Here is a 17,746-nt window from a genome sequence, read left to right on the forward strand (position 1 = left end):
ACTGGTCATCTCTGTTTTTTTGTATTTGTGCGAGACATGGACCCTTACAGCAGAACCTGAACGGAAAATAGAAGTAGTGGAGATGAGATACTTCCATAAAATCTTGGGCATCTTCTACCTTGACCATGTCACTAATGAAGAGGTCGTAACATCATCACCCAATGTGCTGGGTCATATGAGGATCTCCTGACAACCGGAAGAAGCACAAGCTGAAGTGGTATGGTCATGTAACAAGATCATCTGGCCTATCCAAGATCATCCTCCAAGGAACAGTACAGGGGAAGAGAAGAAGAGACAGGCAGAAGAAGAGATGAACTGATGACATAAAAGAGTGGACAGAAATGGACTTCCTGGAGACTACTGACACACAGTCGTCAGGTATGGGGACAATTGGGTGACCGTTCATCAACGATGATGGCCCAACGACCAATGCAGTTATGAAAGCAATAGCAATAGGGGTATCTTAAAACACTACTCGATAAGAAGACACATTATCCATAGCAGAGAGGACTCAGTACAGATGTACCGGGAAGCGCATGGTTGTGCTACCCCAGAAGCAGACCAGGAATCTGCTTTCATTACCCCCTTGCTCTACAGATGGTGACTTATAGCGCTATATCTGGCTCAGTATGTACATCCCCTAGCACAAGCTGCAATGTTGGAGCTATGTCCATTCCCTGCCCCATCTTGCCTGCTCTTATCTACATGTGTGGTGTAGGGGATGTAGTAGCTGTATGGAAACTACATAGCTCTCTTGCAGCTACCCAAAGTATAGGTAACTGGCACAGGGGAGTAAGGGGCCATATTACAGGAGTGTGTGGAAGTGTAGGAAGAGCTACAGTCTGGATCTTAGATTTTAGAGAATAGAGAAATGTTCAAAGATCTTCATTCTGCAATTCTGTGTCCAAGCTGTGCTTACTACATACTAATAAATAGTGTTTTATCAATAATAGTTCACTTGCTTGAGTATTTACTTTTTCAAAAGGTTTCTTAGTAGAAATTTGAGTAGTCACAACTAAATGCTACTTTAGTGGCTAAGCTGTTAAAATAAATGATTGTAAAATGCCATTTGGTAAACCATATGGATTCAATGACAGATGGAATTTCTGATCCAGGATAAAACTTGAAACATGTGAGACAGACTTAACTATGTACTGCAAACACTTGTTTGTTTGTGTTTGGTTTTGTTTGTTTAAGAAACTCATGTTTCTTACATTGTACATGAAAAATTAAATAACTTTTTTTCTGAATGGAAAAAAGGGCTTGGTGTCAAACTGTGAGCTGTATTCTTTCTAAAAATACGTATATCCAATTATGTACTCACGAAAACTTGCACCTGCTACTTAAACAAAAAACGATTAATATGTCAATTCAAAACAAGTTCGCTATTACTTTGGTGCCCACAGTAGCTCTTCCATTACGAGGTTTTAAAAACATTATTAATAAAGAGGTTCTCCCTGGGAATGAAGACAAATATTTGAGGAAAATAGGACTTCCTTTGGCAAGATCCTTTATATATCCTGATGTGTTTTCTGGTCCCATAACAGAGAATCAGCCAGCAAATACTTCAAAGGTATTTTGGTCAAGGTCATGGCATAGTAAAAATAAAAAAAAAAGATCAGTTCCAAGCCACATTTCTCTTATTACTCTTCCTTGAAATAAAGGAAAATTCACTAGCATTGTGATCTCCAGAGACCATGTTGCTATGGTTACTAAAGTACAACAGTCAAGGCCTGCAGCCATGCCTTGCTCAGAACAGATTTTCAAGTCACGCAACATGGATACTAAATTTCCAGAGTCAAATGGCTTTCAGTTTATCTAGGGCTTATTTCATTTAGCAGTCTGTTGATGATCTTTGCACCACATATAGGGTGGGGTAATTCTTTGCTGATCTGAATAATAAGCTTCTGTATGTGGTACACTCGTTCCTAACTTTCTTCATAATGATGTCTACTTAAGAATACTACTAGGAAGATACAGAGAGCCTTTTTAATTTGTCCCATAATTGTTCCTTTCCTCTAGTGTTTTTAAAAATTCACAATTACCCTGCACAAAAATCATTTTATAATTCTTAATTAAGATGCTCTTTACAAGCCAGAAAAATTGTCATTAGACCTCTGATATCACACTGAAACACAAAATGACTATTCAGAGATACACTACTGTATCTAGTGACATCAGAGCATGCCCTTTGCCAGATTAGTAGGATAATTCATAGCACTCCATAGATTTGTGTACATACATTGCATCGACAAAGTTACTTCAAAGCCGCTACTTAAGCGAGTAAGCACTGCTCTGTATGATTAGAGGTTGCAGAATTGTGCTCTTCATAAATAGTTTCCATCACAGCCTTGTGTATTGGAAAACAAAGGAGACTAAAAGCTAGCATCAAAAAAAAAAAAAAAAAAAAAAAGCAGACATGCATTTTCATCATTGTAGCCAACAGAGATAGGAAGTGTTTATGGATAATACTTTTGTCACTGTGTTTTTGTATGTCTGAACCCTTTGCACATGGAAGGCTTTATGGGTGAATCCCATGGACAAGGAATACTGTATATGGGAGCTCTTTTCAGAGGCAAAACTTTGCATGCCAATGGATTTGAACAAGGAAAAAAATTGCACACCAGCTGGTTTGAGCAGGGAAAACTTTCTAGGGTGAATTTACTCCTGCAAAAGTTGAATTTTAGCACAGGAAAAAACATGTATTCTCACTCATTCTATGCTACCTTCTCTTTTCTCCAGATAAAACCAAATCCATGTTCCTTCCTATCTGATTCAAGTCCACCTACTACTTCTCAGATCCTCAAGAAGAGTTGTGGTACTTAGAAGGTTAGAGGACCAAGTCCATTCAATGCTATCCAGAGCAAGGTCAGTCAGTGCTGACCCTCAGCCATCTCTTGCACTAATGCAGTTGGGGAAGAGTTTGGACCCTGGGCCTCACATTTACTTTTGATAGGAGACCTGTGCCATCTAGAAGTGAGAGAGGACCAGGAAAAATTTAGCTTGCAAAGTTTTTTCATTTATCCCATGTTTTGCCATCACATCACTATCACAAGGGAATTGGATTAACTTCAGAAATATTTATTTGTGTGTATTATTTTATGTCTGTATTCAGTAAGGGAGATGGAATGTGATAGCTTGACAAGAGGGAATAGATACGATAGGCATCTTGGAAATGTGGTAGGAAAATATAAATCAATGGCCTTTGGTGATCCCTAGTTACAAACTTCCACAAAAATAGATTAGGTCACAGAGGGAGTGGGGTGTGAGGGATCATATGCCTCAAACCTGGGCCCATGGGTCCACAGGCAGCAATCAGGCTACAAGTGTCACCCAGCAGTTCACCTGAGTAACTAGGGAAGGGCTAGCTCACAGAGGGCCCTGCCCCCAAAGCTCCTGATTGGGGGAAAATATCCAGTCCCCCTCCCTCCCCAATTGACTAAGGAATACTATATAAACTAGGAAGTAACAACTGGAATATGTGTAAGCAACTAGAGGAATCCTTGGCTGGCTGCGACTATGGACCCCTTAGAGTTGCCACTTTTCTAATGACTGGTAATCAGACCCTCGAGGCCACGCCTCTGCCGACCTCTTCCCCCATGGCCCCGCCCCACCTCACCTCTTTCCCCGAGGCCCCGCCTCTCTCTACTTCTTCCCTTGAGGCCCTGTCCCTTCTCCGCCTCTTCCCCCAGATCCCGCCCATTCTCCACCTCTTCCCCCAGACCCCGCCCCTGCACAGCATGTGCCACCACAAGCCACTCGAGCAGCCTATCCCTGGAGGCAGTGGTGGCTGCCATGCCTTAGATAAAAAAAACTGGACATCAGGGCTTGTCAAATGGCACCTGGACACACAAGCCAAAACCCAGACTAGCTGGGTGAAAATCAGATGGATGGCAATCCTACCAGGCCCTCCTACTTATCTGAGCCCTGCTTCCCCGCCTGCTCCTGGTTCCTGTCCTCCATCCCAGACTCCTATCTACTTCCAGTTCCTAGTGTCCTACCCTACTCCAAGCTCCTGTCCTCTACCTTACCCTGACTTTGTTTCCAGCTCTGCCCTTCAGCCTGGTACCTGATGCTGTCTTTGGTTTTGACCCTCTGCTCTGCTCATTAGGTTTGACTCCTGCTCTGACCACTAGCCATGACTGTCCACTCCCTGGTCATTACATGGGGTTGGTGTGTGTGCACATATATAAACAAATGTTAAACATTAGCTATATTTATTTTAAGATACTTGTAATAAAGACTAGAGTCACAACTAAAAATAACTTTGCCTTTTTATCCATACAAATAAATAACTGGAAAATACCACTGATGGCTTGGTGTACAAACCATAGATACCAACCATTGCCCTTCCTCTCCTTACATATCCCCACTCAGCATGAGCTTCTGAAATAAACTGAGCTAACTTAATACTCATCAACAATTTGGAGAAGGGGCTATCTTCTTATTATGTATGTACATTGCCTGGCACAGTGGGGCTGACACCTTTTGGCCATACACAGTACAACCAACCACTCTACCAAAGATAGGGTTGAGAATAAGCTCTATACTCAGACTGATTTGAAATACCTTGTAACCTTTGTAGCAGTGTAACACTATGGTACACTCTAGAAACAGATAAATTCCATTGTGTAGATGGCCAAGGGATGGAACCTACAGTATTGGATTACAAATACCAGATATTGGAAATGGGAATGTAAATTATGCGACAGGCTCCCACAACAAAGCAAGAATAAATATTTCAGTAGGTTAGCAAAAGAGTAAGGAAATTGTTAAACTTATTGATACAAAAATATTTGATAAGTGATTTCAAATACTCCAGTATGAATTGGTTAAATGGTACATTTAGTTAGGTGCGATTTATTGCTCCAACAAATTTTTGCTTTGTAGAGCAACTTGTTTTGTGGTTTAACTGTGAGAATGTGATTCTTCTCTTTGTGTTAAGAATTACTCATGATTTATTATAGGAAGTGAATGTAGGTGCTCTACTGGATAACAGTTAACATTATTATGACAGTCAGGGTCCAGACATGCCAAGGGAACAACAGAAGGTTTAAACCCCAAATATAAGTAGTTAAATCAACTGATTGTAATTGTACTATAAAAATATACCAAGTAAGGTCTCTTAAATGAAAGCTTGTAATGCACTGAACAGAATAGTCACTTCGAGATATGTATAAAGATTATGATTATGAATGATTTTTAAATTGTAAGTGTGGTGCAACAGGGTGGAGAAGCCATCAGACAAGAAGGGACACCTCCCAAAACAGCTGTTTACACAAAACCAGATTCAAAACAATGGTAGACCATTAGAGTTAATGGAAAGACATTGACACAACTTGAAATTGAAAAGAAAATCTCTGCCTTGGAAAACTAAAAAGAGTGAATTTTCTTCAATTTGAATATAAATAGTAACTGAGGAGGAAACCCTAAAAATCCTTAAAAATTGAAGTTTTGAGCTGAAGAGCATCCATAAGCTGAAGGACAGTCACTTGGCAGGTGCTGTTCGTGAACACAGGCTCCCTCTCTCATTAGGGATACACTGGGAAACTGTTCAGAGGCAATACATAACTTGTATTAGAAAAGGGAGTCTATAACATTTGGAAGTGGCAAGCATGAGTTTGCATCTTTATGTTTATTTTCTGTGTAACATATATTATTAATCCTTAATATTTTATCTTTACATCTGTGATTTTTCTATTAAATAAAGTTTTGATTTATTTTTACTTCAAGCAGGTCTCTAGTGTGCAAACTGTGGAATGTGAATCCCAAAGTAAGCGAGTGTTTGGGGGTGGTTTCATCTCTTCTGTGGTGATGAACGAGAGGGAAACAGTTTGAGTATCTGGTACTTAAGAACTCGGGAAGGGCGGATTTGGGGAGACTTGGGACTGGAAGGGGTATTGGTGTCACCCTGCGAGACGTAACTAGGGTGGTGGAAACCAGGGTGAGATCTTGCGCTTGTGGGCAGGCTACTGGTGTCAGGGCTCTGAACCAAAGCAGCACAGCATTAAGCCACCCCAAGATTACAGGGCAGGCTGTGACAGAACCCCTTACTGGGTGATCCCCAAAACATCACACTTATACAGTTAGGTTTGATATTATAGTTCATGATTATACCTTTGTAATACTGTTATGAGGCATTTGAAAAGAATAAAGCTTATCATGATTGCATGCATAATCATAGTAACTGGATGTGCAAACGACTATTTGGATATCTAACAACTCATTTACCCATGCAGTTATCATAAATGCACTTTAAAGTTTGACACAGTTTTGCATGCACTCTTCTTATTACTTCTTTATAATTAGAAACCTGTGTGAATACAAAATTTGTATCCACATGTGATCCGCGATCCACAAAAATGATCCTCAAATATCCACGGATTTGCAGGGCTTTAAAAATAAAATTTGGATCCGCATCCATCCGCGATCTGCAAAAATGGTCAGCGGATATAAATCGGATATCTGCAGATTTGCAGGGCTCTATTCATAATCAGGATGATGGCATACAAATTAACATGAGCTTTTCCAAGAATGAAACCCCATAATCAGTGTTATACTTCATTGTCATCTCTTAAAATTTTGAAAGGTAAGGAAAGGTTCAATTCTCACAGTATTTGCTCTGTCACAAATACTATGCCTACACTAAAACTATAATATCTGAAACAAAGAAATAATCTCTATAATAATTTGTGTACTTTCTGTTTTGAGTTTCTCAGAAGCAGGTATTATTTGCAGGTGGAAGAAAAACTAGGGGCAATAAGTTATTTTAATTTCATACTTTAATTGTTCTGTAGCTAGTCTCAGTGTTTCAACCTTCTTCTCAATAATTTGTCCAATATAAAAAATGAAACCCTCAGTGGATAACTCACAGCGTAATACACTGATTGTTCAATAAATTTGCTATAACAAACCCCAGCTAGAGAGTATACCCATCCTCTTCCACAAAAATAATTCAAATCTGAAAAGAGTCTCATGTAACATTTTTCTCATGTATAGAAAATGAAGGTATACACAAGTAGCAGTTCTCTGGAATTGTTTCTAACATGTAGGTGAATCAAGTCCTGAAGAGTGGGAACATAGGCAGCGCATGCTTCTTGAATTTGGGGAGGCTGGCTCCACTTGAAGCCTGCCTCTGCACTGCCTCCTTCCCCAAGGTCCCACCCACATTCCACCCCTGCTCTGTCCCAGGCCCCACTCCCGCTTGCTACCTCCCATGAGACCCCCACTCCCACATTGCTCCTCCGCTCTCGCTCCACTTCTTCCCACCCCCATTCTGTCTCCTCCCTGAGCCCCCCGCAACCTGCTGCTTGCTCCTTTGGGGAGAGGGGGCAGGAGGAGGAGGCAGAGCAGGGGCAGAAAGAGGTGGAGCAAGGGCGGGGCCTTGGGGGCAGGGCCAAGCAGGAGTTTCTGATGGCGGCGGCTGTTTAGAGAGGCTTAGCCTCCCCAAGCCTCTTACACCCGACGCCCATGAGCAGGAACTGTCAATGTTTCATCCATAATCAGCTTCCATCAGTTTCTGCACAGTGATAGCTATTGTAAATGACAGAAATATCTTGCTATTAGACACAGAATCTCAAACTAGATACTGGTGATAGCCTATATTCTATAGCTGTGCTCCGCGGACTGTAGGTGTCCACAGACTGTCTAAGATTTCCATAGGGGTCTGCACCTCCATTTGACATTTTTTAGGGGTACACAAATGAAAAAAGGTTGGAAACCACTGCTCTACAGCATTTCCGGAACTGCAGCTTCCCCACATGTTTTAATTTCTGGTAGCAAATTCTCTGCTTTGGCTTTTTTTCAAATAGCGTAATTATCAATGTACATTACACTCCTGTGAATTCTGCAAGGTTCTTTTTTTTAAAGAAACCAACATACTCCATGTTTTGCTTAATAATATGCATTCAACAGCATGTACTGAAGCATCAAACACTTTTTCTGGACAATTTCTGGTGTCATGGAGTTTGAGGAAAGCAAGATTGTGGGTACTGTCTTAATGTTCTAGAAAAGACTTTGTAGCTCGAAAGCAGAGTTTATAAAACACACCCTCCCTGTTGGCAGCTGTTGATTCTGCTGGGAGAGAGCAGAGTGGGTTATGCAGGCTCAGGGAGGCAGGTGGCTTATTAGCCCATCTAGATATAAGATAGAGGAGATGAATAGTCCAGAGAGGAATCCTGAAAGCAGCAATAGCAGTTGCTGCCTCTGCTATAAAGCTTAAGTATAAGGTTGGAGTAGAACTTCATTACCTTATAGTTAAAGAAGCCAAACTTGAGGAAGGGGTGAGTTTAGACTTAGTTTCTGGACTGGATTGTCTCCAAAGATGCTCAAGTAAAATGAGAGCGGAAACAGGAAGTGGTTGTGAAAAGTGAACCATGGTGGGTTTTAGTATGGTGAACACTCTTGTTTGAGATAGATGCAGAAGAGGAGCATGTGAATAGAAAAGGGGAATTGAAATATAGCTTTGGTGGCATACAAAAGTTCAAGGACTTCTGTCTAAATGTATTCAAATTTGTTCCAAGTTAAAAAATACAGAAGGCAAGTTACTGGCTAATATGCAAAAAAAAAAAAAAGGAAGGCAGGCAGGAAGGAAAAAGGTTAATTAATAGATCAAATGTTCAAATACATAAGACCATTTAAAAAACAGTGTTGTAATTTTACTACCATACCAGAAGAAAGTCAGTTAAAAGGAAGATTGATCTTGTAGTGTTCTTTTATATACAATATAAAGAAGTTAAGAGAAACTCCAAACACAATACAGGGATTTGCTTTGGCAAATGAAATTAAGTCACTGAAATGCACCTTGAGCATACTGCTGCTTGAAACTTTTTTCTTGTTATTGTTATGGGAAACACCAGTGATTGCTATAACTGAAAGAAATTATAGAAAAATGCCTACTATTTCTTTCTTCCTTTTTGTCTAGTTAATTTCATTATTTCCCTTTTAACAATCAGCTAGCTTAGTAGTTTTACCCTGTTGGTTGTGTGGGTCTATCACACAGCAGCTGGGAAGAGAAACATTTTAAAAATTAATAGGATAATGTGGTTGGAAAATCACAAACTTGCAGCTGTAGTACTTGAAACTAGTTGTAAAGAGGTGGCAAAAAGGTGACTGCATAAAGCTGGTGAAGTTCTGATGACTCATTACAGCAGGTGCAGTTTCTTAATTTCACCTAGACATAAAGGAGACAGGAGTGACTATCTACAGAGAGAGAAGTACGACAAAGAAGGCCCTGAAGAGAAGTCCTACGGACAGCCAAATTCCCAGAGAAAATGTAGTCTAAGATCTATTGTGTTATTGTTTTTAGATTACTAATAGAGCCAAATTGCAAGGAGTGGGTGAGTTTGGATACCAACTCTGAGCCCATGTGCAACACTGAGGGCTGGGTACAGACTAGAGCCGGTTGGAATTTTTTTGGACAAGACATTTTTCTTCAAAAAAGGCATATTTTTCAAAAGCGAAGCACGGAAGGGTTGATTTCTATTAGTTTTCTCATTTCAAAAACTGTTGGAAAAAAGTTTCAAAATTGTCAAAATGTCTCTTTTTTACATTTTCAATATGAAAAGCCCTGTTTTTTCCATTTGAAATGATTTTTTTTGTTTAGAATTGGACACTAGGTATAATAAAAAAATGATTTCAAAAGGTTGATATTGAAATGAAATATTTTGATTGACCCAAACTGAATGTTTGTTTTTAGATTGTTGGTTCACGAAAGTTTTTTGAGATTTTGATTTTTCACCCTGATACAGGACAGGAAAATTTTTCAAAATCTCAAAATTATTCCTGGAATGTGAAAACAGTTTCCCAATAAGATCTGGTAGAGAGACTCAACACCTTCATATTACTTTAAATATATATATTTGAAATTTACTAGATTTCCAGTGAACTGTGCTTTTTTAAAGATGGACATATTCCTAACAACCTACTTGAGAAGACAAAGGAAGGGAGCAGAAACACTGAAAAGATCCTGCCACTAATTGGAAATGACAAGAAATGGCAAACAGGTGCAGAAAGTAAATGTACGTGTGCAACAGAAGATAATGAGTCTCTCCTGACTCCAATCTATGGGTGTCCCCAATCTATAGGTGTCCTTTATAGCTATCTTCTTCATAAATCATCTCAAGTGACTGATGCCAGATCAGATTATCTCATCTGTGTTATTGGAGGAAGTGTACAGTTTACAGCCAAAGGCAACTGAAAACAAAAGAATTAATACTGGGAGAATTTTTTAAAGTGGTATTAATTTAAAAAAAACCATAAACTTAGTCTATGAAAACTTTACACAAACATACTATTTTGAAAATGTACTGATCACCACACTTGAAAACAATACAATACAAAAGTGAAGTAATGAGCTTAGTGCAGGATTTGTTCTAGTGAGAGTATGCTCTCCTAAAACTGAATAGTCAGGAGATGTCAACATTGGTGGAAGTTGAAAAGCGATTCATGACCACAGCAGATGGTAATCTTATCCAAGAAGGTTCAATCAAACTCTTAAGTAATTTCTGATGTTCCAAACCCCTTCCCCCACCACAACCCTAACAATCCTCCAATTGTGTTTGACCCCTAATTGTTCTTTTAAGTTTGTATTTAAATAAAAAACAGGAAGACAAATTTCTTGCACTCAGATGAAAGCTCAGGCTAGGCTCCTTTTTTTTAAATATCAGAGTTTATTAAGTACTGATTACACAAAGTTTGGAAAGAGGAAATGGAATTACACTAACACTTTAAAAAAATTACAGGAAACTGGGTAGGAAAAAGGTTTCCTGTGTTATTTCCTTATACAAAGTGCAGAACAGCACCAATGGGATGTTTTCTGCTATATCATTTCCCAAGTCATTTTGGAATAAAATTTGAACAGATGTTAATTTAAATTCTGATTCAGATTGTATTAGTAGGCACCACCTGGAAATGTCTCCTTGTGCTGTAGCACATATGTATTTGTCTCTCTTCAAAATAGGCTGCAGAAATCCTATTATTCGCAGTCATTTTTCAAGTAATGTAATAATGCCTCTCATAATACATTTCATTTGCCAGGAACCAAATCCTGGAGTCTTTACTCTGCCAGAAGCCCACTCAGCGTCAGTCAGAGTTTTGACTAAGGATTACAGGACTGTGCCCTAAAGGCCTGATTCAACTCCCATTCAAGGTGATGGAAAGACTCACTGTCTTTAGTGGGGGTTGGCTCAGGCCCAGAGTGCTTATCCACAATAGTGTCTAATACTGTGTTTTAGAGTTAGAAACCAGATTAAGGGGCTAATTTTTCAACCTGCGCCTCAATTTTGCAGGTGTATTTTGGTGTCTACACTTAAATTGTGCTAATATTTTTGCACTGACAATGACCTACAGGTACAAATGCCGCTATAGTTAAATATCGAACAACCAGAAGGGCTCCGCAGATCACCTTGTCAGATCTCCAACCAGCAGCATTTGTACCCACAGATGCAATGAAATGCTGGGGTAAAATGTGCCTAGGAGGCTCAGTTTGAAAATCTGGCCCTAGATAACGACATATAGATAAGATTAAGGACTGAAGCGGAACAAGGCTTATTTACACTAGTTGAAAGTTATGGAGGGGATACCACCTGTACCCCTCTTTGGTCTGAAATAACCTTTATTCTTCAGGACTTTGGGGGAGAGATGTGTTGCTCAAGGCATAGTGTTGAGGAAGGGATATGTAATGCATCAGGCTGCATCCGTTATTGCTATCTATAGTTACTGGTGATTTTTAAATAATCGCTAAAGGTGCCTAGAGACTGATAGTTGCTAATTTTGTTTTATAAATCTAAATAAATAAAGATAGAATATGGTACGAATCAATATGAATGAAAGTAGCAGAATTGAGTCTTTACTAGCTAATGTCCAAAATTCAATCATTTATAACGAGTCTCTCCATCATTAGTGCAAATTACTGAGGTTCAACTGTATCTGGCAAAACAAACAACTTAAGGCTTACTGGGACACACTAACAAGGTCCAAAGCATCAAGCAGCATAAGATTGCCTAACTCTGAAGTCTGCTACTAGCTATGTGTACTGAAAGCAAATGCCTACTGGGCTGCTCTCTTCAGGTGCTAGAATGAGTGACTATACCCACACCCAGGTGTGGGTAGGATTATCGCCGTATGCTCCAATAGAATGGGTGAGTTACAGAACCAATGTGTGCAAATGTTCTAATCCAAAGGGTAGAGAAATTAGGCATCATTGGAATGTCAGATATTTTTTAAAGACAGCCTGGATCACTCTAACATACACAGGGAAAAACAAGCCAAGGGAATTAATTCTGTTTTAATCAGTTGTGTCCATACATTCAGCCTTCTGGAGTAGGATTCCACTACACCTGGAAGATCACTGCCTTTCTGCTCCCTCTAAATCCCATGGGATATTTTAGCGGGAATAGTAACCAAATCTGCCAGTAATGTCTTATTATTGGGCCTGATGTAATAATTTTGATCTTAGAAGGTAATAACAACACTAGCCTGGAAACGGCTAACTTCCACCTTCTGAGACAGAAGGGATACAATGGATGGGGTATGTCACAGTAATGGGCAAACTGACAATGTCATTCAATAATAAATACCAGGACTGTGTGGTGATCAGGAAGCCTTAGAGCAACAATATGAAAAACTAGGAGGTAAAACTGTCAAACTGCATGACTTAGATGACTTTTTGGCAGTTTAAGGTTAAAGGTTAAACCTCATTACAGGATGCCACTTGGGTCTCAGAGCTGAGAGAACAGAGAAGGTCCTAAGAGTGGGCTACACAAGAAAAAAACCCAAGAATCTTCTTAATAATATCGACTTTGACTTTAGTCATAAGGGTTTTGTTTTCTCATCCTCTCCTGGGGCATGTTGAAAGGTAGGGAGGCAGGATAAGAAATGGCGCTGAGACTAAAAACATTGGGAGAAGTGAGTGACTCAGGTACCCTGCTGAGGGTCAGAAGTAGTATGGATGAAAAGAAGAGATGATGACAAACATAATTATTGGTAATTCCCGAGCCCTCGTACTATAAATTCACACAGTAATCCTACACAGGGCTTGATTCTGAGAGATGCTGAGCACTCACAACTCCCCTTTGAATTTAATGGGAATTGTAGCCTTTCAGCACTGCTAAGGATCAGGTTCACAAAATGTATATTTAAGAAGAAACTGAAGAAACCTCACACTGTAATTTGCAGACCTTTGACTATTTCAGCCTCTGCTAATGAAGGGGTCTTTCCCCCATCTTCTAACAAGAGACTTAAAAGCTCATTAGACCTAGTGGGCTGGCTGACCTCCCTCTTTAAAATACATTTGTGTACATCACTCCATCATGGATCCATCACTTAACAATATATTCTATTTAGACAACATGGTAAATATCTTTTTAAAGTACCACTTGAAATTTAGACCTTCAGTGTATAATATATCCTTAAACTGTACTGTGTTATGTTTGAGTTAGATCAATGTTATGTTTGTATAGCACCAAATACACAACTGGTATTCAAAACAGACTTATACGAATCCAGGAACCATCCATGAGAATTTTCACAGTGTGAGTTGTTTTCATGACAAAGAAAGTGTAAGGATTCTTTGCCAAGCTGAGAGGATCTTACAACGGCAGATAAAGTAACCTCATTCACATGATCATCCATGAAACACAGTAGCCACTCCAGAGAAAAAGAGTATTAGCTTTTCCTGCCGAGCAACAATGAAGGAGACTACAACCCCTTAGTCCACTACAGCTAATAATGTGAACTGGGGTCAACAATAAACCCACAATTCATTGTAACCCAACCATACTAAAAGAGCATCTGAGCTAAAATCAGATCAGGGGAATTCCACACACATTCCCAACAAATGCTGGAGAAAATTCACCCCTTAACACCATCTGATATTTCTCCACAGTTGGAACCAGTTCAACACATTCGCATGCAACTGATCATCATCCAGCTGATGAGCCACAGTGTCAAATGTCACTGGTAAATCCAATAAGAATAGGCCTCCTCTGCCCACTGTAATAGGCAGATCATTAATGACTTGAGCAAAGTTAGTCTCAGCACTTGGAATGTGCCTGAAGTCAGACTGAAATGTATTATATACATCAGTACTCTCTAAGTGTTCCTGTAGCCATAGGGTTACTATTCAAGACCTGTAACAATTGTAACTTACATGTATACAGCACTTATCACTTTAAAAGATCCCAAACACAAATTAAATACAGTGGGAACCCTTAAAAATTAGACACCTGCTGCTTTTACTATTATTTATATTGACTGTATTCCTTATACATTTAGAATGGGGAATTACTGAATCATAATCAAACAGCAGTTTTTAAAGGCCACTCTGTGTATACAGCCATTGCTTTACCTATCTGTGAAATGTAGCCATTCCTGGGATGGACCTCTGAGGCTTTTTAACAATGCGTAGCAGGACTACTTTTAAATAAGATTAGTGGGTTTGATTCTCAGTTACATTAAGGTCCCTTTATGCCACTGTGGCAACAGAGGATCTTAAAGGAGAGGGAAATAGCTCTGCAAGAATAACTTGTGTTCAGAGATCTTCCCTGATAATGTACAACTGGTATAAGGGTGATGCACCAGCCCTGAGCCCAGCCCTTCTCAGAGGCAGAGTGGAGCTCTACCCCAGAGTGCGCTGCAGCTATTCTTTGCTTTCTAGTGCCCACAGTGTCACATGACCAGGACATGGGCAGTTGTGCCTAGTGGTTGTAGTATGAGTCAGGCCTAATGGTCAGAGCAAGCATCAGGCGTAGTGGTTAGAACAGGAGTCAGTAGTCAGGAATTGGAGCCCAGCGTCAGAGCTATAGTCAGAGGCCAGGCACTAGAGCCAAGGGTCAGAGCCAATGTCAGAGATCAGGAATTGGAGCCCACTGTGAGAATGGGGTGACCTGGAGTGAGCCAATGCAGAGGCAGGGCTGGGAATAAGGCAGGTGCTATCACAGCCATAGGCAAATACTTTTAGCACCCAATGAACTGCTGCTGGTGGCCTTAAGAGCTGGTCTGCTGACTCTTCCCACCCGTCAGTCGGTGTAGCCAGTCAGACAGCCTGCATTAGGTTGCCTTAACACTGGTTTTACAGGCTCTGCTCCCAGAGTGACTCTGGTGCAGGGCCTGACTCCTGATACATATGGAGCCATGGGAAGCTGTGTAAATTAAAGTAGCCCTCAGGCTGCTCTAACTCACACCAGAGATCAGGCAAGTCCCTGCATAGCCCCACAGGTGTGCAGCACACAGGTAGCACTGTGTGCAACCTCTACCACCATCCCATACCTTCTTTAAGTGCAGGAGCTGAAGAACTGAGAATCAGGCCCTTTTATTTAATTGAAACTACATGGACATTTAGAGATGTAGAATGCAGTCACTCAACCTGGAATTTGACTAGGACTCCATAGCTGGTACCTTTATTCTTGCAAAAACTGCAACTGGTGGATCTTCCATGTCCACAAGAGTTTTGGACCCTGGGTTTGCATCCCATTCAAAAGCTGGCACTTCCAACAATGTAAAATCTAACACAATGCAGGACAATTTGTTCAATACTGGCTCATAGACTAGATTACCCTTAATAAATCACCAATATCACTAAGTTGCATGCATTATCTTAGAACCAAAAATGACAGCATTTATCACTCACTTCTAGTAGGAGTCCACCTTCTGGTATGGCAGTCTCATTGGACAGGTAGTCTTCTTTTATTGTGTGACCAACTTGTTTCCTAAAGTGCTTTTCTTGAATGGCTGTTGAAAAAAGTAATTAACAATATGTAAATAATACTGAAGGGGGCTTTTAGTTATTGAAAACTTACTTGTTGGTCCTAGGGAGAGAAACACATATTTCACAGTCCAGATGGTTTTTATATAAAGTTCTTTCCTTGCTTGTCATTATACCTATCACATTATTTTTACTGACTGTGTTTTTCCATTATTATATTCTACATATAAAAACAACAACAAAAACATAGGAAAACAACAGAGAAGATAATTGACATGATGCCAAGCTGCTTTTGTTTACAAAGAATACATGTTATGAAAATTCTAACAAATGGCGACAGTGAACAGACAGAGGGGATACAGGATATGAATAAGTTGTCTTATTTTCTGTTTTGACCTCTTGTTTGGCATGAAATGATCTTGGCCACTCACTTCTATGAATTTGAGATTAGTTCTAAGACTCAGGTGTATATTCTTGAAATGCCTTTTTTTTCAAATGTGAGTTCAAAGTTTGTTTTTTAGTATGGAAAGCTTGAAAACTTTGTACTTTGGATTAAAATTGCAAAATTTTCTCTGGTAATACCAACAGGCTTGATGGAAACAAAGGCAGATTACTTTGGCTGATCACTTTTTCCACGTACGGGCTGTAAACAGTGGTTCTGCAATATCTTTGGATAATCAGATTTAAGTCTCTTCTGAAATAAATATGAAGTTGAATCCCTGAAAGAATGATGATTTCAAATCCAGTCTCATTTTTGAAGATAATGAAAGAATCACCCACAAGACAGAGTTGATCATACACATTATCTGCTAGGTGAATATTTGGATCATTGAGGGAGAGTATAGAGTGAAGCAAACCTTGTGATTCTGTTAAAGATTCAGCTTCATTATTACTGCTGGGCTTTTTGTTATTCGACCTGAGTCATCTTGAAACAACTATGATGGCTAACTGAGATGAGACATTCACCACAGTTCAAACATAACAAACATATTCATTCAGAAGTCCAGTTATTTCTTGGTTCTGTTCTGTTGATGTGAAGGGACAGTGAGGAGGGTCTGTCACTAAGTGGACTCGGGGCAGTTGGTACATATAGGCTACTCCAAACATCAGCCTGGAGTAACAGACAGAACTTAATGACCCCCCAAAAGGGATGAGACAATCTGAAATAATTCAGTCCACAGGGGAAGATGAAAAAAGTCCTGGAATGTTATTGGGTTCTTTGCTAAATGCAGTGATGACAATTAGATGCAATTTTTAATAAGAGCCCAGAATATAAACTGACTAAAAATGTTCATAGATTTAACAGTATTAGTTGAAAATAACAAAGGGCATGCCTGGTCCAAAGTCTATTGCAGTGATTTCTCATTATTTCAATAGCCTTCAGGTCAGGCCCTTATTAACCTGAGGCTCCATAAGGAGTCAAGAGGCACATTAGCTTTTCATAATATATGATGGCAACTCAAATTACTTAAGAAATGTGAAGTGTTTTTAGCTCAGATAATGAACATTTACTGCTAGTGATAATGTGGACTCATATTTCCTAAAGTGTAATCTCAAGTATAGGTAATAAATTCTTCACCTGAGTTGTGGAAAATCACACTAGGAGACCCCAAAACTACATAAAACGGGACTAAAGCTGGGTTTCCATGAAGTTCTTCCAGCCACCTGATTTCATGTTTTCAACCCTGTAAGCCATTCTGCAAAATGGATGTGAAACTTCTTGTGCCTCTGGAAAGTTGCACATTTTTAGGAGATGGGTTTGTAGTTTGCGTCGGTTTAAATGTTAGCGTTATAGGGAAAGGTCACATGATGTATCTTTTGCATGTCCCTGCTCAACTAAGCTTGCTCCTATGATCAGTGAAGTTAGCCATAAGGCCATTTGCAGCTGGGTATTACACAGAGGCTGTATCTGCAATTTCTGAAAGTAGAGCCCCTATCCCATTGCCCTTCTAATACCAAAAAGTATATTTTCAGAACACATTGTACGCATTGCCCCAAAATGTGAAGAGACCCATAGCAGTAGTCAAGGCAACCTTCCTTGTG

The 17,746-nt window shown here is 39.7% G+C and overlaps 1 protein-coding gene across 1 annotated transcript in view; it reads right to left on the minus strand.

Moving 5' to 3' along the window:
- The window catches only part of AHRR (aryl hydrocarbon receptor repressor), a 101,628-nt gene that overhangs the window by 25,867 nt on the left and 58,015 nt on the right, over positions 1 to 17,746 (minus strand). Inside the window, exon 3 of the mRNA XM_067569844.1 lies at positions 15,629 to 15,729. Within this exon, the coding sequence (XP_067425945.1) occupies positions 15,629 to 15,729 (101 nt within the window). The remainder of the gene's footprint in view (positions 1 to 15,628; positions 15,730 to 17,746) is intronic.

This window comes from Emydura macquarii, unplaced genomic scaffold, assembly GCF_026122565.2.
Source record: "Emydura macquarii macquarii isolate MOO-44397 ecotype Brisbane River unplaced genomic scaffold, CSIRO-AGI_Emac_v2 contig_2948, whole genome shotgun sequence".
Lineage (NCBI taxonomy): Eukaryota > Metazoa > Chordata > Testudines > Chelidae > Emydura > Emydura macquarii.